Below are 22,679 nucleotides of genomic sequence, written 5' to 3' on the forward strand. Positions count from 1 at the left end.
AAAGAATCCATCTGCCAACGCAGGAGCCATGGGTTCGTTCCTGATCTGGGAAGGTCCCACATGCCAACCACAGCTATGGAGCCTGCCCTGGGGCCTGGCAGCCACAGCTACTGGGGCCTACAAGCCCTAGCACCTGTGTTTTGCAACAGGAGAGGCCAAGTGAGAAGCCTGCGTACTGCAGCTGGAGAGGCGTCCCAGCTCACTGCAACCAGGGAAAAGCAGTGAAGCAATGAAGACCCAGCACTATCAAAAAAAAAAAAAATCCTGGGAATTCCCTGGAGGTCCAATGGTTAGGACTCGGCGCCGTCTCTGCTGAGGGCCTGGGTTCAATCCCTTGCTGGAGAACTAAGACCCCACAAGCTGTGTGGCATGGCCCAAAGTAATAAACAAAATTCCTTTTCTAAAGATAAACTCAGCTGGTGATGTGATGAAAAATGGTGATAGTGACTACAGAGAGCGGGACTGTTTTGTTAGAGCTGGAGATTCGCATTCCTCTGCTCTGAAAGTAGAGACTACCCAGGCAGGAAAAGGGTGCTAGGCCCTGGCTGAGGCTTGATCCTGGAGTGGGGGTTGCTGCTGGTCTAAGACCATGTTCTGCAAACATGGGGAGAGGTCCCCATGTTAAACCTCAGCTGGCCACCTCCCAGCTGAGAAGAAAGGCAGTGGAAAGTTTCAGGGAATAAAGAGCACTTTCTGGTAATTATTGGTTAATGCAGGGCCAGAGGCCAGGGGAGGGGTCTGCAGGTCAGCCCAACCCCACTCTCCACCCTTGTCCTTCTTAGGATCATCATTGCCCCTAAAGGTGAATAGAGAACAGAGGATATTGTTTTTAACTCTCTCCATTGAGAATACCCTAACACGTCAGCCCAAGCCTGATGGGATGGGGGCAGGGTGAGGATTTTAAAAAGGCAAAAAAAAAAAAATTTCTTGATATATGTATACCTATGGCTGATTCATGTTGAGGTTTAACAGAAAAAAACAAAACAAAACAAAATTCTGTAAAGCAATTATCCTTCAATAAAAAATAAATTAAAAAAAAAGAGTGTTTCAAGACTTGAGATATCTGGGGTCCTGACCAGGGATCACTGCTCGTGTCACCTTTGGCAAACCATTTTACCTCAGGACATTGGAGGGAGGAGGAACAGATGATGAATAAGTACGTTTTGGATTCAAAACAATCTGTGCGTTTATCCTATGGGGCCTCCAACAGATGTCTGCCTGTGACAAAGCATCAGTTCTGTTCAGCTCAGTTCAGTCGCTCAGTCGTGTCCGACTGTCTGCGACCCCATGAATCACAGCACGCCAGGCCTCCCTGTCCATCACCATCTCCCGGAGTTCACTCAGACTCACGTCCATCGAGTCAGTGATGCCATCCAGCCATCTCATCCTCTGTCGTCCCCTTTTCCTCCTGCCCCCAATCCCTCCCAGCATTAGAGTCTTTTCCAATGAGCCAACTCTTCGCATCAGGTGGCCAAAGTACTGGAGTTGCAGCTTTAGCATCATTCCTTCCAAAGAAATCCCAGGGCTGATCTCCTTCAGAATGGACTGGTTGGATCTCCTTGCAGTCCAAGGGACTCTCAAGAGTCTTCTCCAACACCACAGTTCAAAAACATCAATTCTTCGGTGTTCAGCCATCTTCACAGTCCAACTCTCACATCCATACATGACCACAGGAAAAACCATAGCCTTGACTAGACAGACCTTAGTCAGCAAAGTAATGTCTCTGCTTTTCAATATGCTATCTAGGTTGGTCACAACTTTTCTTCCAAGGAGTAAGCGTCTTTTAATTTCATGGCTGCAGTCACCATCTGCAGTGATTTTGGAGCCCCAAAAAATAGTCTGACACTGTTTCCACTGTTTCCCCATCTATTGCCCATAAAGTGATGGGACCAGATGCCATGATCTTCGTTTTCTGAATGTTGAGCTTTAAGCCAACTTTTCGCTCTCCTCTTTGACTTTCATCGAGAGGCTTTTAGCTCCTCTTCACTTTCTGCCATAAGGGTGGTGTCATCTGCATATCTGAGGTTATTGATATTTCTCCCGGCAATCTTGATTCCAGCTTATGTTTCTTCCAGTCCAGCGTTTGTCATGATGTACTCCGCATATAAGTTAAATAAGCAGGGTGACACTATATAGCCTTGACGTACTCCTTTTCCTATTTGGAAGCAGTCTGTTGTTCCATGTCCAGTTCTAACTGTTGATTCCTGACCTGTATACAGATTTCTCAAGAGGCGGGTTAGGTGGTCTGGTATTCCCATCTCTTTCAGAATTTTCCGCAGAGGCCTAATCTCTTCTGTCAAAGATGAGAGAGGACTTGCTTCTTGAGAAACAGTCTGATAAAACTCACATGAAAAGGAGAAGTCTTTTAAAAGATAAAAGTCTGATAAAAGGACCTACTGTATAGCTCAGGGAACTACCCTCAATATTTTGTATAAGGAGATAGAATCTGAAAAAATATATATAGATATGTGACTGAATCACTTTGCTGTACACCTGAAACTAATACAACATTGTAAATTAACTATGGAATCCTAGTGTCAGTCGCTCAGCTACATCTAACTCTTTGAAACTCCATGGACTGTAGCCCGCCAGGCTCCTCTGTCTATGGAATTCTCCAGGCAAGAATACTGGAGTGGGTTGCCACTTCCTCCTCCAGAGGATCTTCCCAATCCAGGGATGAAAACTGGGTCTCCTGCCCTGGAGGCAGATTCTTTACCATCTGAGCCAGCAGGGTATACAAAAAATGGTGCCAGTCCAGAGCTTCCCTCTCTAGGGGAACCAGGGTAACTGCAGGGACTCACGCTGGGGATGGGGAGAGGGTCTGGGAGGCCCAAGGAAGGGGCCGTACCAAGCGCCAGGGACCGTCCGCCTACTCTTCCCTCCTAATTTACCCACCGTCGAGTGCCCACTGTGATGGGGTCCACGGATGTGCTGCAGCACCCCTGGGCCTGTGCCCACTGCGCCCTCCCTTCAAGGAGAGTTCTGGGTCAAGAGCCAGACTTCAGAGCTGCCAGGTACCAGCTGCACTGTCCTGAACAAGTCACCTCACTTCTCTGAGCCTCAGGGTACTCTTCTGAATTTGGGGGACAATGTATATCACCTAGTTGTCAGGGTTAAGAAATTCAAAAGCGATCACGTTGTGAAAGAACTTTGTAAGCAGCGCGGTTCCCTAAGGGAGGAGCCCGGGTTAAAGTTCTTGCTGTACTTCTACGGCACGATGCCTGCAGCGTGTTTAACAACCCCTGGACCCGCAGCCGTCAACCCTGTCTGGTCCTCACTTCTGATTTCCAGTGATTTGCTATCCCCATCCCCACTCCTCAGTTCACCTTGGAGCTCTTGCCAAGTCTGTGTCCCTGGCAGGCCTGAGTCTTCGCCTTTTCCTGGGGGTAAGAAGCTGGGCCTGAGACCAGGTGACTCCCATGGGTGCTGGTTATCAGGAATCAGGTCTGGGAGAAGGCAAGTCAGGCTGAACCAAGCACGTATGTTCCCTTCTCTTTCTTATCAGTATTTTTCATCATAAAGCCTGGAACATTGGCCCATGATTTTTGAACCTATATTTAGTGCAGAGTTCAGTTCAGTTCAGTTCAGTCACTCAGTCATGTCTGATTCTTTGCCACCCCATGAACTGCAGCACGCCAGGCCTCCCTGTCCATCACCAGTTCCTGGAGTCCACCCAAACCCATGTCCATTGAGTTGGTAATGCTATCCAACCATCTCATCCTCTGTCGTCCCCTTCTCCTCCTGCTCTCAATCTTTCCCAGCATCAGGGTCTTTTCCAGTGAGTCAGTTCTTCACATCAGGTGGCTGAAGTATTGGAGTTTCAGCTTCAGCATCAGTCCTTCCAAAGAATACCCAGGACTGATCTCCTTTAGGATGGACTGGTTGAATCTCCTTGCAGTCCAAGGGACTCTCAAGAGTCTTCTCCAACATGGCAGTGAGTTCAGGTGGGGCTTGATGGAGGTCAGAGAGCTTGCTCAACTGTGTTTCAGGGGAGGCCATATCTCCCCAACAAAGGGCCTACATATGCCATGCCCTGCTCAGCAGTGTGGATAGAGATGAGTTTTAGGTGTGGCAAGAAAGATGGGGTGGTGGAGTTATTTTGTTGTTGCTGTCTTTTTTTTGGATTGATTTCATTTGTTTATGGCTGTGCTGGGCCTTCATTGCTGTGCGAGCTTTTCTCTAGTTTTACTGTGTGGGTTTCTCATTGGGGTGGCTTCTTTTGTGGAGGAGCACGGGCTCTAGGGCCCACGGGCTTCAGTAGAGGGGGCACAGGGACTCAGTAGTTGCAGTTCTCAGGGTCTAGAGCACAGGCTCAATTGTTGTGATGCGCTGGCTTTGTTGCTCTGCAGCATGTGGGATCTTCTGGATCAGGGATGGTCTCCTGCATTGGCGGGTGGATTCTTTACCACTGAGCCACCAGGGAAGGCCAGCATGGAGTTCTGAGACAGCACAGAGCCAAGCCACCTAATCTGACCTCCTGGATGATAGGATTCCAGAGAAGAAGTCACCTTCCTGGAAAAGACATCCCAACTAAGTCTTTTTATTTTTTAAATTTAACTTTTTGGGGGGGCTGTGCTAGGTCTTCGTTGCTGTACTTGGGGCAAGGGGGGGGTCACAGTTTGCTGCCTTGTGGTGGCTTCTCTTGTGGGGGAACAAAGACTCTAGGCATTCAGGGTGCAGTAGTTGAAGGAGGGCTCAGTAGCTACATCTGAAGGGTGAGTAGGGTGTAGGACAAAGGAGGGTGTTGACCGAAAAAAAAAGCACAACCTAAAAGTTGAGAGTTGTATTTTATTCGGTGGACATTCTTAGGACTTCAAGACAGCATCTCACATAAATCTGAGACTGCTCCAAAGAAGCAAGAGGGAAACCAGGATACACAGGCATTTTTGCAACAGAAGATTGGGTAGTCAGAACATCAAAAGATTACTGTTAAAAGAAACCAGATTCCTCAAGTTAAGGGAAGATGTAAGAGTTGGATCTCACTGCAATCATTCCTTTGTTATATGCCTCAACTACCCGGGGCCAGTATCCTGTGCTTTCTCATCCCGAGTCTCCTCAGGGAGTACCAGTTGAGGGGTGGCTGCATCTAGCTGACTGTTGTATGGACTTGGCAGTGGGCAACCCATTTGTCTCCATCCTGAGTTCCCTCAGCGTTCATCATCCGGTTGGCAGGGTGATTCTTGATGGCTATAACATCCTTTGTTTACTGATATGGCAGGCGATATTTCAGTTTTCCAGGGGAATTTCTGGCAGAAAGTACAGCTTGAACAAAGGTGTGGAGATGAGAAAGCATATAGAACACTGTAGAGACAGAATTATATTCAAGCTTGGAGATGCAGAAAATGAGGCTGAGAAGATAGAGATAGGCCCGATCTTTCTTTTATTGTTGCTCTCATCATACAAATCAGGAAACGGAGGCTCTGAGAGGTTAAGTAGCTTGCTCTTAGTCACACAGTCAGCAAATGGCAGAACTGAGATGGGAGCTTGATCCGACTCTGGAACACAGGCTCCAGCTGGTGAATTAGACAGGGCAGCCCACTTTGATGCAGGACCTAGGTGGGGTCTGACACACCCATTCTTGAGCTTTAACACAGAGGGCTTTCTGAAGACTTCTGGTTTCAGTCCCCTTTGATTTCTTTTCAGGTCTGCCACAAAGAGCGGGCAGGGGAAGGGGGCAACCATAGTGGGAACTGCTCCCTGCAACCCTATTTTAAATATCAGGAGAGGGGACTTCTCTGGTGGTCCAGTGGCTAAGACTCTGCATTCTCAATGCAGGGGGCCTGGGTTCATCCCTGGTCAGGGAACTGGATCCCCATGCTGCAACCAAGACTTGACACAATTAAATAAATTTAAAAAGAGAAGTATTTTTTTTAAATAAGTAAATATCAGGAGAGAAAGCTTGTGGTAAAAAATATTTAGCTTCCAACATGCTTTTTCCCCCTCTGCGGGTGTGGCCAAAGCAAGCCCTCCAAACTAGCCTCTATCAGGTCAGGGGTGGGGTCAGGGCACGTGTCTGGTCCTTCCAGGCACTGCTGATGGGTGGTTCCCAAAGAGAAACACAGAGGCCCCTGGGTCTGAGCTCTGTGTTTCAGAAGCTGTGTTTCTTCAGTCCAGGTCCCATCCACCCGGGCTTCCATCGGGCCACACCCATTATGTTATCCCAGGAACCTGGATGCTGGTTCGGATCTGCCTAAAGCCCAAATGGAAAGTGAAAGTGAAGTAGCTCAGTCGTGTCTGACTCTTTGCGACCCCGTGGACTGTAGCCCACCAGGCTCCTCCGTCCATGGGATTCTCCAGGCAAGAATACTGGAGTGGGTTGCCATTTCCTTCTCCAGGGATCTTCCCGACCGAGGGATCGAACCCAGGTCTCCCCCATTGCAGGCAGCCGCTTTAGTCTCTGACCCACCAGGGAAGCCCAAATGGAAAAGCACATTCTAATTAGCAGCTGCCCTGCCAGAAACTCCTCAGCCTAGACCTTGTTTCAGCACTTTTCATTCCCTCCAAACTCAGCCGTGAGGCCACCCTGTCAGCTTCAGGCTCCTTGGGGAACCTTGGTGGGCTCTTTCAAGAGGTGTTTGTGGTTGCTTCTGAAAAGCTGAGTTCCAGTTTCTGTCTGTCAGATGGGGAGGGCGGACACGCACGTTTTGACACCTTCCACCTGGACCCTGTGTCAGGTGCATAGATCACAACCACAGCCACAGTGTCTTCATAACTATCCTGACAGACTTCCTTATATCTGACAGGTGAGGAAACAGAAACTCAAGGGAATTGTAGTCACAGACACAGTAGGTGGAGGTCTGGATGGGAACCCAGGTCTCAATCCTCTTCCAAAGCCCAAAACTTTTCCTTGCCAGTACTGCGGGGGACAGACAGGCACGGGGAAAGAATGCACCTTTACTGCAGTGAGTCTCCCGATGCCTCAGCCCAGATCCATTAAATCAGAATCTCTGGGTGTGGGAACCAGACACTGATGGTTTTAAGGGCGCCCAGGTGGTTCAGAGGGGCAGAAAGGGCTGCCAAGCCCTGCTTTACTGTAAGAGGCACATCGCCTCCTCCAGCGCTCTCCAGGTGCTCCTTTCACAGAGTAATCCTGGTCACGAAACCAAAAATCAAAACCGAGCCAGTGGTGTCTAATTCCCCTGCTCTGATCAACAGAAGTAGGGGGAGGGTCCCCGGCCGAGCTCGCCCCCGCGGGGTTCAGGTGCTGCGCGGCGGCAGGAAGCCACCCCCTCCGCTCGGCCGGTGCGCGGGGCTGTTGCGCCATCCTCCTCGACTTTCGTAACAGCACCCTGGGACAGCCGAGAGACAGCTCCAGGGCGAGTTCCTCAAATGTTTTCCTGCCTTGTCGGGACCGTCCGCGGTTCTGAGTCATGTGCAAGTGGGAAGTCGCACTGACACTGAGCTCGGCCAGAGGGAGCCGAGCCGAGAGCGGCGCAGGGCTCGGGGACTCGCCGTGCGTGCGGAGCGCGGGCCCCTCGGGGATGGGGGCTGCCCTCCGCCCGCCCGCCCGCCCGCTGCCCCGCCCCAGCCGTCGGCTCCCGGCCAGCCCGCCGGCCCGCCCGCCCGCCTCTCTGGGAACATGGGGCATTAGCCGAGGAGGAAGCATGCTGGCCGTCCGCTGCGCGCTGCTGACCGCCCTCCTCGCCGCGTCCGGGACGGCGCTGGCCTTGGAGGGCTGCCCCGCGCCGGGTAAGGGCTTCGGGCGCTTCCGGAGGGCTGGGGCAGCCGGCGGGTGGGGGAACCGAGGTGGCTGCGGTAGACGCTGGGCGGCGGAGGGAGGCAGGGGGCGGTGACGGCTCCTCCTGTCCCGGGCTAGCTGGGGTCTCCGCGGCACAAGGTGCGGCCCCGGGCTCCCCGAGCTGTCCCCCCGCGGGCGCTCGCTCGCGCGCCCCCTTGCTGCGTCCTGCTGCTTCGGCCCGGCGCGCTCTCCCCGTTGACTTCTCTGCCTCCGGTAAGCTCTCTGCGATCCTCGTACAGGACGTGGTGTATTCTCAGCAACCCGATCCTCGGGTCTCCTTCCCAGTGCCCCCAGGAGTCCTTACACAACGGCGTCCTGGGTTACTTTAAAAGGAGATGCCCTAGCGGAGTGGAATTCCTGCCCCGGGCGTCCTTTATGCCAGCGCCGCCTTTGCCCCTCAGCTTTTGGAGAAGGCATCCCGCCTGGTTCTCCCCTCGGACCCCGGGTTGATGTGTGGATGACAGTGCCCTGACTGTGAAGGGAGTGACATCATGGGCTCTGAATCACGGATCTTCCTGCCGTTCGCTGCCTGCACTTGCTTAGGCAGACACCGGCTCTAGCAAGCCCTGTGCCTCAGATCTGGGAATTGAAGCCAAGTAAGGAGGTTTGGCCAGGGGGTTGAGATGTCTTGAGACTGGCACACACTGGACTCCACTTTCAGACGAGAGAAGGAGGGGTGAGGCAGAGGGCACAGGGCGCTTCTTGCTCCTGTGGACTGTAACGTGCCGCTGGCCGAGTCCTCTCTCTGGCCTCTGGCGGCATGCCCTGCAGCGCGTCTAAGGTTCTCTTCTGGAGGACCCTTTCCCCAGAGGTCTATTTTAGGGTCTGAAGGCTTCTTTGAGGCCACAGTGGAAACCCAAGGGGGCAGCCGGCAGGCTTCTGGGAATAGATGGCTGGGGGCGAGTGACTCTGGCTTCCACTGCTAGACCGCACTGTGCCCCTGCCCTGGGTGAACACCTTCAATCGTTCTTCCCTGCTGGAGAGAACCAGGGGCTGGTGTGCCTGCAGCTCCTTTTGCCTTCTGAATGGTTGTGATCGTTGTGCTTCAAGGAGGAAAGAAAAGGGATTCCTTTTCACAGCACATGTTTATAACCCCAACCGGTAACAGGGGCTGTGGAAGGCCTCCTGTGCTTTACACACATTCTCTGCTGGATCTGAGTAATACTTTGTTCCAGAGAGGAGGCCAGCATTTAGAGAGGTTGGGTCGGAAAGTTTTCAGGCCGGCTTGGCGGAGGCCCACCCCTCCAAGGCGCTGTGCTCCGATGTGGTAGACCCCTAAGACCTCCAAATGGAGAACTAGCCTGGCAAGCAGAGCTGGGGGTGTCTCGAGGACAACCTGGCCATCACCCCTGGCTGACCAAGTGCTGGTCAGAGGAGGCCAAGGGAAGGAGAGGCCTGGGTCTGCCCGGTGTTCTATCAGAGAGAGGCAAGGCAGGGTTGAGGCCTGGGGCACCCAGCAGGGAGCAAGCCTTCCCTGCCTGCCTCTGTTGCTACTCACACCACCCCCCAGGGCACCTGCCCCAGGGAGGTTACTGCTGTAGCTGTTGCTTCCTTTTTCTCCTAAGTGGCTATAGAGCACTGCCAGGGCGGTTGCAGTCAGTTCTCCGTTTTCCTGGTGCTCAGGTTGGTTGGGCGAGGTGGTCTCAAGGCCTGGACAGCCTTGTGAAAAAGGCAGAACTGAGAGTTTGGGGAGGAAGTGAAAGCCCTCCCAGTTCAGAAGGAACATGCAGAGAGGTAGAAAATACCCAGCTCCCCTCCCACACCCACACAGAACTCAACCCACAAACTTGAGAGCAAAAATAAAGACATTGTACAGGAAGCATGGAGCAAATGACTGTGAGATATCTTGCTTTGGAGAAGTGAGGGGCCGAGCTGAGTAGCAGAGGCTGGAGTTGGTTTAGAGGGGAAATCCGCTGACTCTCCTGGCTGTGGGCCCTTATAGCCAGGAGGCGTGTTTTCCTTGGGATCAGCCGCTGCCCACACATCCGAGAGCTGGCAGGGCTGCGCAAGTGAACTGCTGTCTAGGGGCCTGGACTAGCTGGGACGTAGGTGTCAGGTGTGGAAGGCCTGGACATCTGTGACTGAGGTTCCTCTCGCCTTCTGTATTGCAAGACGGTGCACAAAACAAACACCTACACCTTTAAATCTCAAAGTCCTATCTTAACCTCTAAACTTCCCTTCAGGGCAACCTCTTTCAGTTCCAGTCCCTACCTGCATTCCTCAGTCAGTTCAGTTCAACCACTCAGTCGTGCCCGACTCTTTGTGACCCCATGGTCTGCAGCACGCCAGGCTTCCCTGTCCGTCACCAACTCCCGGAGCTTACTCAAACTCATCTCCATTGAGTTGGTGACACCATCCAACCCTTCTCCTCCTGCCTTCAATCTTTCCCAGCATCAGGGTTTTTTCCAATGAGTCAGTTCTTCGCATCAGGTGGCCAAAGTATTGGAGTTTCAGCTTCAGCATCAGTCCTTTCAATGAATATTCAGGACTGATTTCCTTTAGGATGGACTGGTTGGATCTCCTTGCAGTCCAAGGGACTCTCAAGAGTTTTCTCCAACACCACAGTTCAAACGCATCAATTCTTCAGCACTGAGCTTTCTTTATACTCCACCTGTCATATCCATACATCACTACTGGAAAAACCATAGCTTTGACTAGACAGACCTTTGTTGGCACAGTAATGTCTCTACTTTTTAATATACTATCTAGTTTGGTCATAACTTTTCTTCCAAGGAGCAAGCGTCTTTTAATTTCATGGCTGCATCCTCATCTGCAGTGATTTTGGAGCCCCCCCCAAATAAAGTCTGTCACTGTTTCCATTGTTACCCCAGCTATTTGCCATGAAGTGATGGGACCGGATGCCATGATCTTAGTCTTCTGTATGTTGGGTTTTAAGCCAACTTTTTCACTCTCCTCTTTCACTTTCATCAAGAGGCTCTTTAGTTCCTAGTCTCACCCTAAATCAATATTTCTCAAAAGGCTCATTCTGGGTCTATTTGAATAAACATTGGTGTGTGTGTCTGTGTGTGTGTACCTGCCTGGGTGCCCTGGGAGTGGGGGATGGGTACTTGACAAGAATGCTGATCCTTGGCCCCTGCCCCAGATTTACTGAAGAGAAATATTTGGAAGTAAGGCTCAGGAAATGTCCTTTTCAACAATTACCACTTGTGATTCACAAATTTGAGGATAACTGGCTAAACGGTGCGATGAAGAACTTGAGGCAGGCCTTCCGTGCTTCTAGCTTCCAGTTGCCAGAAACCCCTCCTGCTTTAGCTCTACATCCCACTGTGCTGTGTGCGCTTAGTTGCTCAGTTGTGTCTGGCTCTTTGCGACCCCATGGACTGCATGCAGTCTGCCGGGCTCCTCGGGTCCACGGGGACTCTCCAGGCAAGAATACTGGAGTGGGTTGCCATGCCCTCCTCCAGGGGATCTTCCCAACCCAGGGATCAAACCTGTGTCTCTCACATTGCAGGCAGGTTCTTTACCGGCAGAGCCACCAGGGAAGCCCGCCTCTTGTTGACTCTGGCCCAGATGGTAAAGAATCTGCCTGCAATGCAGGAGGTCCAGGTTTGATTCTGGGTTGAGAAGATCCCCTGGAGAAGGGAATGGCTAACTAATCCAATATTCTTGCCTGGAGAATCCCATGGACAGAGGAGTCTGGCGGACTACAGTCCGTGGGATCTCAAAAAGTGGGACACAACTGAGCAATGAACACTTTCACTTGTTTTCACTTGTTTACTCACTGCCGAAAATGGTTATGAATCCTGTGAAGCCCTGGAATCAGCCACTCAGTGAAGTGAAGTGAAGTGAAAGTTGCTCAGTCATGTCCGACTCTTTATGACCCCATGGACTGTACAGTCACCACCTAAAGACTGCCTAAAAGGAGTTTAAAAATGGTCAGGGGTGAATCCCTAGGAGGGACTGAGGAAACCCTCTGTCCCATCCTGCTTGGTGCCTGCTACTCAAGGACCAAGTTGTTGGGGGAGCGGGGTGGACCAAGATCCCGAGGCAGCAGGCACATCACATCTCTGACCCTCTGCGGCTTGGCCTGTGGACTGGGTTAACAAATCCTCCCCTTACAGGGTGTTTGGAAGGATTACACAAAGCTGGTCCAGTTGCTTCACTTCCCCTCTGGTTCTCCAACCCCACCAGCCTTGCCTGCTACCAGCCCACCCAGTGAGCCAGAGCATTCCTATCACTGAATCTGGGCTTTTCCAGGTGAGGCTTAAAGATCTAGATTTGTTCTCTCTAATATGGCAGCCACTTACTAAGTAGGGCTGCTTGAATTTGAATTAATTAGAATGAAATCAAATTTAAAATGTAGTTCTTTCATTGCACTAGTCGCACTTGGCTACCATATTGGACAGCAAAAGTACAGAGCATTTTGATAATTGCAGAAAGTTCTACTGGACAGCGCTTGGTCTTGAGTGCCAAGCAGTTTCTTCCAGAGATTTTCTGTTGCTTTTTATCCCTCTCTGGACCTTCTTTCCATATGAACACAGCTCATCTTGAACAGTTAATGGTTAAGGTTTTGGAGCCAGACTGATCTCTGCCCAGCGCTGCCATGGAGAATAATGTGAGCTTCAGCAAGGGATTTTTACCATCTCAGAGATTTGCTGTCCTCATCTGGAAAATAGAAATAATATACTACCTCATAGGGTGGTTATGAAGCTGAAATGTGCTAAGTAAGGTACTACTCAGAGCACATAATGAGATCTCTAACACAGAGCGAGTGCTTAAATACATGTAGCCAATAATGTATTCATCTGAAAAAAACATTTTGAGCTCCTCTGATGTTCCAGGCACTATTCTAAGAGCTGTGGATACAGCAGTGAGCCAAACAGACAAAATTCCTGGGCTCACTGGGGCTTCATTCTATTAGGGATGTAAATTAAATATATAGTATGATACTAGTGCTAAGGAGGAAAGGGCTTCCCTGGTGGCTCAGATGGTAAAGAATATGCCTGCAATGCAAGAGAAACACAGATTTGATTCCTTGGTCAGAAAGATCCCCTGCAGGAGGGCATGGCAACCCACTCTAGTATTCTTGCCTGGAGAATCCCATGGACAGAGGGCCACACACAATCCATGGGTTGCAAAGAGTCAGACACACTGAGCAACTAAGCGTGCGCGCACACACAGACACACACAGACACAGACACACACTCAAGGAGGAAAAACAAAGCAGGGGATGGAGATAGGAACCATGTGTACAAATTAAGAAGGATGTGGAACTGATCTTTTTGAGGGGAAGCTGGGGAAGGTCTCACCACGAAGATGAGGTTGGAATGAAAGTCTGAGGAAATCTAAAAATATTGAGGGATTCTTGATACTTCCAACTTGTGCAGGCAAATTCCTGCCTCCTCTTTAACAATCTGGTCCTACCTGAGGGCCTGTCGAGTTCTGGAGCAGAGGGCTCTGTCGGGACACTTGGATGCCCCCTGCCCTGGTGAAGTTTGGGTTTGTCTCTGGGGAAGCCAAGCCTGGGTCATCAGCTCTTTAGACTCCAGGTGGACAGGGAGGTTCTAGATGTCCTGTCCTTAATTGTCACTGAGGTGTTACGTCTTTGGAAGAGAGTCCTTGAGGACCGGAGTTGTAAGATAGCACAAAAAGAGGCTTTTAACTCTCAGACTCTGTTTGGTGAAGCCCTGGGGAGTTTCTTTGGGGTCATCTGTGTGCTTTACTCTCTTCTGCACTTGAGATCCAAAAAGGTCCAAAATCTCTGGTAGAGTCGGGGACTTTTCTGGCACGGTCCTGAGTTTGGCCTGACTTCCAGCCAGGCTGTCTCCCAATTCCTTCGTTCAGCTTCCCTCCACCTCCCAGCTTCCCTGCCTCTCTACCCTGAGGTTAACAGCAGCTGCCACCATCCTGGATGCTGACTGTACACCGAACTGTGCTAAGCTCTCTGCGTCTATGATCTCACTTACTCTTCACAGCAACTGTGTGTGAGAGGGGTCTTGGTGCCTGGCATAGAGAGGGTGGGCTGTCGGACCGCGGGTTTTGTCGGGGGGTGGGGAGGAGATCAGAAAGTTGGTTTTAGACATGTCGAAACTGAACTCTCTTTTAGACAATGGAGAGAAGACGCTGAGGTGCTGGGTATAGAAGTCCAGAGTTTGGGGATGCAGACTGAGTTTGAGGTATGAATTTGGGAGTCGGCGGACGAAAGAGGTTCTGTTGAGTCTTGAGCATGGCTGAGATCACAGAGGGTGAGAATGTAGATGGAGAAGCGAAGAGGTCCTGGGCGGAGCCCTGGGGCACTCTGACCTGGAAGAGGGAGGAGGAGACAGACGATGAGCCCAGGGAAGCAGGAGGGGAACCAGGAGAGTTGTCCTGAAAACGCAGCGAGGACAGCGCGTCAAGAGCTGGGAACAGTTCAGTGGTGTCAGACGCTGAGAGAGCAAGAAGACAGCCTGACCAGGGGGCATAGCCACCCTCAGGCCGTTGGTGACCTTGCCTTGCTGTGAGGCATTTGGGCAAAATGGTGGAGGCCTAAGGCTGACAGGAGAGGGCTAGAAAGAGAACAGGAGGAAACAGGAGCCAGCAAGTGGAGGCCACTCTCCTGAGGGTTTTACCTGTAAAGAGGAGGAAAGAAATGGAGTGTTCGTTGGCTGGAGACGTGGGGTCATGAAAAGACTTTTTAAAAAGATGACTGAAATCTCATCCTGTTTGTACTGATGAAAATAATCTAGTAGAGACCAAACATTGACAGAGAATTGCTGAGGCAGTGTCCTTGAGTAGGCGAAAGGAAACCGAGGCTCAGAGAGGTTAAGAAACTCACTCAAGATGGCACAGCAAGGAAATAACAGACTTTGCGCCGAACCTTGCTCTTTCCACCGTATCACGGGTCGCCCACAGCTCCCACCCTTCTCAAAGCTCGGAGACATCAAGGGCATCGTTTCTTTTCTCAGTATTCTCAGAGACTTACCAACTCCATACACACTGATGTGGCAGAGACAGCTCTGATTTTGCCCCAGGAGTGTCCTTCTTCAGTACTTTTAAGAAGAACAGTTAAGGCCCTGTGTGTTTAAGCCGTTGCACAATAACCCCCTCCTCCCTGGTATACATTCATGCCACTTTGGGTCAGGGAAATGTTTTATAATCCCATGTCCCTACAAATGAGCTTTCTGTATCTCTAAGCAAGGCAGCTGGGAGAGCAGAGAGAGAGAAAACATCTCAGGGGGCAGACAGTTCAGGCCTGTCTCTAGACTGCCCACTTACCAAATCAGCCAACCTTAAGCGAAGTCACTCTAAGCTCAGACAGACAGAGCAACACTTCTTGAGGCCGAAACAAACAAAATCAGGTGCTTGATTGCTGTTACTGATCTGAAGAGCCTATTTTGATGGGAGAGGCTATAGTATGAAGACTTTCTCATAGAAAAGGGGAAAGACCCGCCATTGCAGCGGGAAAAATAATTATAATTGCTCATGTTTTTTGAGAGATTAGGTATGTTCTGAGAATAGTGCTAAGTTTTTAACATTAGTTATCTAATACAACTCTCACAACAACCTTTAGAAATAATTATTATTGGGCTTCCCTAGTGGCTCAGAGAATAATCTACTTGCAATGCAGGAGACCTGGGTTCGGTCTCTGTGTAGTTAAGATCCTCTGGAGAAGGGAATGGCTACCCTCTCCAGTATTCTTGCCTGGAGAATTCCATGGACAGAGGAGCTTGGCAGGCTACAGTCCATGGGGTTGCAAAGAATCAGATGTGACTGAGTGACTAACAGATAAACACACATTATTATTATTTCCATTTTAGGGATGGGAAAAGTGAGGCCTAAGGAGGTTGAGAAGCTAGCCCAAGGTCACACAAGTAGTAAGTGGCTGTCCAAGGGTTGGAACTTGGGTGTGTCTGAATCCTCTTAACTACTTTAGACAATGGACTAGGAAAAAGTTCATTTATTTTGATAAATAAAGAACTTCCTCTTTATTTTAATTTTTTTAAAGTTTATTTTTATTTATTTATTTGGCTGCACCAGAGCTTTAGTTATGGCACACAGGATCTTCAATCTTCCTTGTGGCATGAGGAATCTCTAGTTGCAGAATGGGTTATCTGCTGCATATGGGATGTAGTTACCTCACCAGGGATCAAACCCAGGCCCCCTGTGTCAGGAGCACGGAGTCTTAGCCGCTGGACTACCAGGGAAGTCCCTAAAGAACTTCCTCTTTTTTTTTTTTTTTTTTTTGTATTTCATTATATGGACACACCGAATTTCTTTAGCCAGTTTCCTTTTGATGGACATCGTCTCTGGGCTTGTTTCCTGGCTTAGCCATTACAGATAGTGCTTCCAGGAGTAAGTTTGCATGTCCATCGTGTTGCCTAAGTGAAAGCACATGGGCAGCATAAATTCCTCGAAGGTGAATCTGTGGCTTGAAGGCCATGTGTGTTTGTGCTTTTGAGTGAGAGTGGAAGCTTCACCAATTCATACTCCCAGTAGCAATGAGAGAATGCCTGTCTCTACACCTCTGATGAAAACTGGTAATCAACCTGAGATGGTGTCTATGTGGAATTAATTTTCATTTATCTTATCTGAGTGCGGTTATACAGGTTTTTGCTTATTTAAGAGATATTTGCATAGCCTGTTTCTATGAGCTTCCTGTTCATATTCATTGCTCATTAAAAAAAAGAATTGGGTTGTAGGTCTTTTTCTTGTTTACAGGAGCTCTTAATAAAGAATTTAGTCCTCTATGATATGAGTTTGAAGACTTTTCTCTTGTTTGTCATTTGTCTTTTGACTTTTTGGTGGGGGTTAGTTTTTGCCATGCATATTTTTAAAAAATTGTAGTTGAGTTTATCAATTTATTTTATGACTTTTAAATGTTGTATCATGCTTAATAAGATCTTCCCTATGCCAAAACTGTTTTAAAAGATTCTTTTTGGGGGGGTGTGTAAAAAAAAGATTCTTTTTTTTTTCCTGGTACTTTTAATAATTTTAATATTTAAATGTTTGATCCATTTAAATTTATCATGTAGTGAGGTATGGCTCTAACTTTTTGACTCCTGGTTGTTACCTGATGTCCTTTTTTGTAGTTTGTTGAATAATCCATCTTTCCCTCATTGATTTTAAAAAGTCACCTTTAAAATCTACCAAATTACTGTATATCCTTGGGTTTATACTGCTTGATGGAGACTGAGTATTTCAAAAATTCTGAGGCCTAATCGCCTGGTTTGTGTCTAGGCTGACTCCAAATTAGTTATGTAACCAGCCTCCTGTAAGATAAGCTGTTGAGAAGATCAAGGTAGGTCATCCATGTGCATACTTAGAATAGCACCTGTATATAGTCAACACTCAAATTAACCTATTTTAAAATAATTGTGGTAAGATACGCATTGCATAACAGTCACCATCTGAGCCATTTGAAGGGCACAGTTCAGTGGTGCAGGCTGAGCTCTTTGTGGTTCCTGTTATTTCTGAACTTTCTAGTCTCTAGTTTTGTCCATCTGCTCATACGCTGGTGCCACGCTATTCGCATCACTATAGCTTTATAATATGCTTTAGAGTTTTGTAAGGCTAACCCTCCTCTTAGTTCTCTGCTTTTTCAAAATTGTCCAGGCTATCTTTGCTTGTTTGCTTTTCAGTTTGAACTCTAGAATCAGCTTCCCTAGTTCCAAGAAAAAAAAAAAAGAGTCCTGTTGGTTATTAGGATCAAGTAAAATTTAGAGATAACTTAGGGAGCATTGACATATTTATAATGCTGAGTCTCCCTAGCTCAAAACCTGGTGGGCCTGGTGAGGTTTATTTGTGAGAGGAACAGGCTGGGGGCAGAAGAGCTGGAATCTGGGTTTCACAGTTTCACTAAGGGTAGACGTGCCTGTTCTTCCATTCTAGCGGCTTGCTTCATGGTGACATGAAGCTGGACCAGAGTGTGCTTGTGTGTGTCTGCTCATGGCAGTGGGGGTGAGGGGAAGAATGACAGGAGGACTCTGGGGCTTTATAAAATGAGTACGGCAGTATAGATGCATGCAGAAAAGTGTACCCAGCATAAGTCTAACAGCCCAGTGAATTTGCACAAATTGAGCATAGCCACATAACCGCCAGCCAGCTGTATGGCCAGCCCCTGCAGGCCCTCCTGTGTCCCTTCTAGTCACTTTCTACCACACCTCCACTTTGTGACTTCTCAAATCTTTAGCTTTGCTTCCTCATATCTAAAGGGGTGGAGGAGTGGAAGCTGGGGCAGGTGGTGGGAGGGGTGGTGATGGATGTGGCTTGGGATGGGAGTGGGGGAATAGGTATCAGGTGTGTGCTGCACCCCATCCACCCTCTGCTTCAACAAACACTTAATAACAGACCCTGAAGGGGGCCAGGCTCCTGATTAGACTCCCAGGCTGAGTTCAGAGTCAAGATGATAGGACCCTTGCTGCTGTACTCCTGGGAAGGACGTGGGGCAATAATGAGCCAGGCTTCCAGTTCTGGCTACACCACACACTGGCTGTGTGACTTCTGGGCCCTGGTTGCCCTCATCTATAAAAATGGGCAGGTTGGCTAAATCACCTTTAATGGTCTTGACAGCCCTAGAAGAGCGGCCCTCTGCTCAGCACCCCCTCTGTGGCTGTAGCCCCAGCCCAGCCCCTTTCTGGACCCAAGTCCACCTGCAGCCACGTGCCCTTCTTCATGGCTTACTGAGTCTTGCCTTTACTCTTTTTTCAGTCTGCTTCTTGGGGTTTGGTGGGGGAGGGAAGTTAGATTGTTTGCTCTCCTTTGATATCTTTTCCTCTAATTAGCTTATAATCTCTGAGAAGTGACCCAGGTCAGGCCTTCTGGGCCTGGGGCCAGCTTGTTATTTGTGATGCTGCCAGGGGAGAATTAAATGTTTTTCTCCTGCGGAGCTGGTCACATGCGCTGGTCTCTGAGTCAGCAGCCATCGTTACCTTCTTATGGTCCAGAGGAGCCTCCCAGGCCCTCTCTCCAATCAGTAGATGTAGGGTCCATGGTGCGGATAGAGGGCAAGACCGCGCCAAGGTAAATACTGACTCTGCCAAATACAAGACAAATACAAGCAGGTACAGAAGTACAAACACATTAGAGGGGGAGGAGGGCAGGAGTCAGCAATCTGAGGAGGGGTCTGTGGGAAAGGGGTGGCTGGGACCACATGGCCCTACATGGCAGGGGAGGGCATTCTGGGGAGTTTTAGAAAGTGAGTGGGTGATCTGGTAAGAGCGTGAGATTAGGGGTCTGGGGGACACTTTTAAACTATAAATTGTCACAGGCATGCTGCTGCTTGGGCCCTGGCTTCCAGTGAGAGACCCCCAGGGGCTACTAATGTGGCAGGGCTATGTGGGGGCAGGCTCACTCCCCTCCCAACCGCCCCCCCAAGACCTCTCAACCCCAGGGCTCAACCCAGGGCTGTCTTCCTGGAACCTCTGTGATGGTCAGAAACACCTGGGGAAGGCAGAGAGGAGAAGAAATCAGGAAGGGGAGATGCAAGGGGGTGGGCAGCCCAGAGAAGAGGGGCAGGGCTGGAGCGCAGGGAGGCACCTGGACCCCCAGGGAGTGGGGGTGGGGTGACTGTGGTCAGACCTGCCTGGAACCAATTGCAGACTCCCTCCCTCACTAGTTGTGTGCATTCGGGTCAGTTCCTCAACTTCTCTGCACTTACACGGAAGTAGGGACCAGCCTCCTCCTCAGCAAGGTATGTTAGGAGGGTAGGGCTCTTAGGTAAAGCGCCTGGCAGCTTGGCATGTGCTAAGCGCTGTAGATGGTGCTGAGTATTATAGTTATTATTACTCGGGAAGTCAGGACATGGGTTTCAGTCCTAAGCTGGGCAGGGGGCTGTGCAGGGGGCTGTGCAGGGACTGGGGATAGAGCACATCGGGGACTTGTTCTAGGCCCCATGGGACCAGATCCTGCTTCTGTTTCTCTTTGGACATTAGATGCCCATGGTTTTTTCCTCCTGGAGACTTCTCAGCAGGCGCCTCCTTCTAGGTCAGGGTCTTGCCTAACGGGGTCCCCATGGTTCCTCTGTGACCCCTTCTGAGATCCTGTGTCCCTGAAGCCCCAGAGGCTGGAGGCCGTTCTATGCTGCCAGCTGGCTGGCCGACAGCTGGGAGAACTGTCCCTGCTCAGAAACCGGGGCGGTGGAATTAGCAGGCGTGAGCTAAATTGTGTCGGCGGCGGTGGCAGTGGCAGTGGCTCCAAGGCTTACATAAATGGGGCCAGGAAGCTGAACTTGTTTTTGCTGGCAGGAGCAACAACAAGCTGCAAAGGAGTTGAGAAATATGTGTCTCCGTGTGCGTGTTTTTCTCTGGTTATTGACATTTGCGAGTTTACTTGAAGAAGGGTAGAAGTGGAAAAACAACAAAGCTGTCTGGGTTTCTGGCATCCGACCTCAGGTCCTGGATGGGGAAGAGCCCCACTTTCCAGGGCTGTACTGCGAAGTTCCCAGGCTTGAGAGCTGTTGGCCATGGTGGGGGGGCCCAGGGAGTGGGGTTGCATGAGCACTGGTCCAGGGGAGGTGTGGCTTTGGTTGTCAGAGGTTACCAGGACCTAAACTCTCTTCCCCTTAGGGAATGAGAGGTGAAGGAGGTTGAGGGAATTTTCCTCCCCGGGGCTCTTGAGGGATAAGGGAGGTGCATTTGTCTGACAGCATTGGGATGCTCTGGCCATCGTCCTTCTCCAAATGTCACCGACTCTTAGAGTCATAAACCCACAGATTAATTGTATTTTCAAGCTGGGCTATTGTCTGAGATAAACAGACATAGACATGCTTCCTGCCCTTTGTGAGCTAGTGATTCAGAGTGATAAGATGCTAGATGGCAGGAACAGGGAGGGTGGGACAGCAAGGAGCTCCAGACTGTGGTCTGAATCCTCATCTCACAGAGACGGTGAGTAGGGCTCCACCAGGGGCTGTGACAGGCCCAAGGCTCATTGCAAGTCCAGGTGGCAAGACCAGGAATAGCACTTGCTCTTCTGATAACATAGGGCTGCTTCCCCTATGCCAGGCGGCACTGTTGGCTTCATTCCCGGAGGCTAGGGTTGGAGGTGGTGGGCAGGGAGCCTACACATAGCTCTGTCTGCAAGAGTCAGCTCTGATCCCCTTGGAGGACATCAGATACCTGCTCTCCCTAAGGTCTTACTTCTTAACGCCTTTCCATGCTGTTCCCTCTGTATAGAATGCCATTCGCTGTAGCCAGTCAATCCTAAAGGAAATCAATGCTGAATATTCATTGGAAGGACTGATGCTGAAGCTCCAGTACTTTGGAGTCAACTCATTAGACAAAGACCCTGATGCTGGGAAAGATTGAGGACAGGAGAAGCGGGTGACAGAGGATGAGATGGTGAGATAGCATCACTGACCAGTGGACATGAATTTGAGTGAACTCCAGGAGCTAGTGGAGGACAGAGGAGTCTGGCGTGCTGCAGGCCATGGTGTGGCGAAGAGTCAGACATGACTTAGTGACTGAACAACAATAAATTCCCTGTAGCTCCATTTATCAAACTCCCACTTGTGTCTCAAAACTCTCTTCCTTTGGTCCCTCCCTTTAGGAATGGTTTAACACCCCCTCTTGGCTCTCTCAATATGTTGGGGACATTTACCTTAGGGTGGTTTGCGTTATAGGCAGTTTTGAGTTCTCCATGGGGTTTTGTGGAGAAGAATGTCAGCGCATAGTAAGTGTTCACTGTCAGTTCTGTCTCTGGGATTAGGATTTCTGGCCTTTCACTTGATGGGACACAGAAAAAAAAAAATTCTTGAATTCTTAAGGAGGGGACAGGCATCAGCTTGCAACCCTGGCTCAAATGTCTGAGCAGTTGCTCAAGGGCAGATGTTAAATTGCGTGCTGTGCTGAATGTCAGAGCGTGCAGGGCCAAGCCCTCCCTCCCCGCTCTCCTAACCGGGCCCTCACCGCCCAGAGTGAGAGCGTGAGGAGGTCTGGGACCCATCTGTGGGGAGCAGGAGGGGATGCTCTCGGGAGCTCCGCCTTACCTGGGGCTCCCTCCTCACTGTTCCCCGCTGTGTCTCTTCCTCTGGCTCTTCCCCCTCAGGGAGGGGCCCTGGCAGACTCCAGGGAGCAGGCAGACAGGGCACGTGGGGAGGGATAGTGACCTTGTGTCCACTAGGGGATGAGGCCAGCACAGCTGAGGGCTAAGCGTGTAGCGTGTGGCAAAAGTGACAAAGCGCAGAGCTGCAAGGGTGGGAGGGCAGAGCTGCAAGGGTGGGGTGTGTACACTCTGGCCTGGATCGAGCTCTCAGAAGCTGCTTGTCCTGAAAAACCCACTCTCACCCCACCCCTGTTCCCTGCACTCTGCTCCACTTCCACCCTCTTTAGGTATAATATCTTAGACAGATCCAGGCTATGTAGCCTCTTTGTTTTACATATATATATGTTCATTACAAGAGTAATACAAACAACTTACAGAAAATTGAAAAAATGCAGAAAGATGAAAGAAAGAGGAAGAAATTGCCTCTCATCCCATCCTTTGGGGAGGTGAGTGAAAGTACCAGGAGGGTATTCTGTGATTATCACCTCTTCCTTTTCAAAGAGATGCTCAGGAGGGGGTTTCCTGGTGGCCTAGTGGTTAGGATTCTGGGCTTTCACTGCCTTGGCCCGGGTTCAATCCCTGGTTGAGGAACTGAGATCCTACAAGCCTTGAAGTATGGCCAAAAAAAAAAAAAAAGAGAGAGAGAGAGAGAGAGATGCCCAGGGGCTCCCACACAGCCCTGCAAGTGTCACAGGCACTGACTCAGAGATTTGGGTCAGGAGGCAGAGGGGTGGGAGGGTAGGCAGGGGCGCCACTGCCCACTCTGACAGTAGCAAGTATATTTTCTTGTGGTCTTTGCTTTCTGAGTATTTGATTGTGACGATCGAGCACAGAATGCTTTCAAAAGCATAGTTAACACAGTGTTGTTCACAGGTTCGAGAAGAAATATGTATTTTTTGAAGAAGGGCAGGGACAGGCAATACTTGCCAGTGGGTGTTTATAATTAATCATTCCCCATTCT

General features: G+C 50.0%; 1 protein-coding gene across 4 annotated transcripts in view; it reads left to right on the top strand.

Annotated features, from left to right (window-relative positions):
• IL6R (interleukin 6 receptor) overlaps positions 1-22,679 on the top strand; it is a 67,527-nt gene that overhangs the window by 8,171 nt on the left and 36,677 nt on the right. Inside the window, exon 1 of one of the 4 annotated variants that reach the window (XM_027975656.3) lies at positions 7,279-7,689. The exons of the other annotated variants lie outside the window; for them this stretch is intronic. Within the exon in view, the coding sequence (XP_027831457.2) occupies positions 7,371-7,689 (319 nt within the window). The 5' untranslated portion in view covers positions 7,279-7,370. Of the gene's footprint in view, positions 1-7,278; positions 7,690-22,679 lie in introns of those variants that run through there. 4 annotated transcript variants of the gene reach the window in all.

The sequence above is a fragment of the Ovis aries genome, chromosome 1, assembly GCF_016772045.2.
Source record: "Ovis aries strain OAR_USU_Benz2616 breed Rambouillet chromosome 1, ARS-UI_Ramb_v3.0, whole genome shotgun sequence".
In the NCBI taxonomy this organism is placed as follows: Eukaryota; Metazoa; Chordata; class Mammalia; order Artiodactyla; family Bovidae; genus Ovis; species Ovis aries.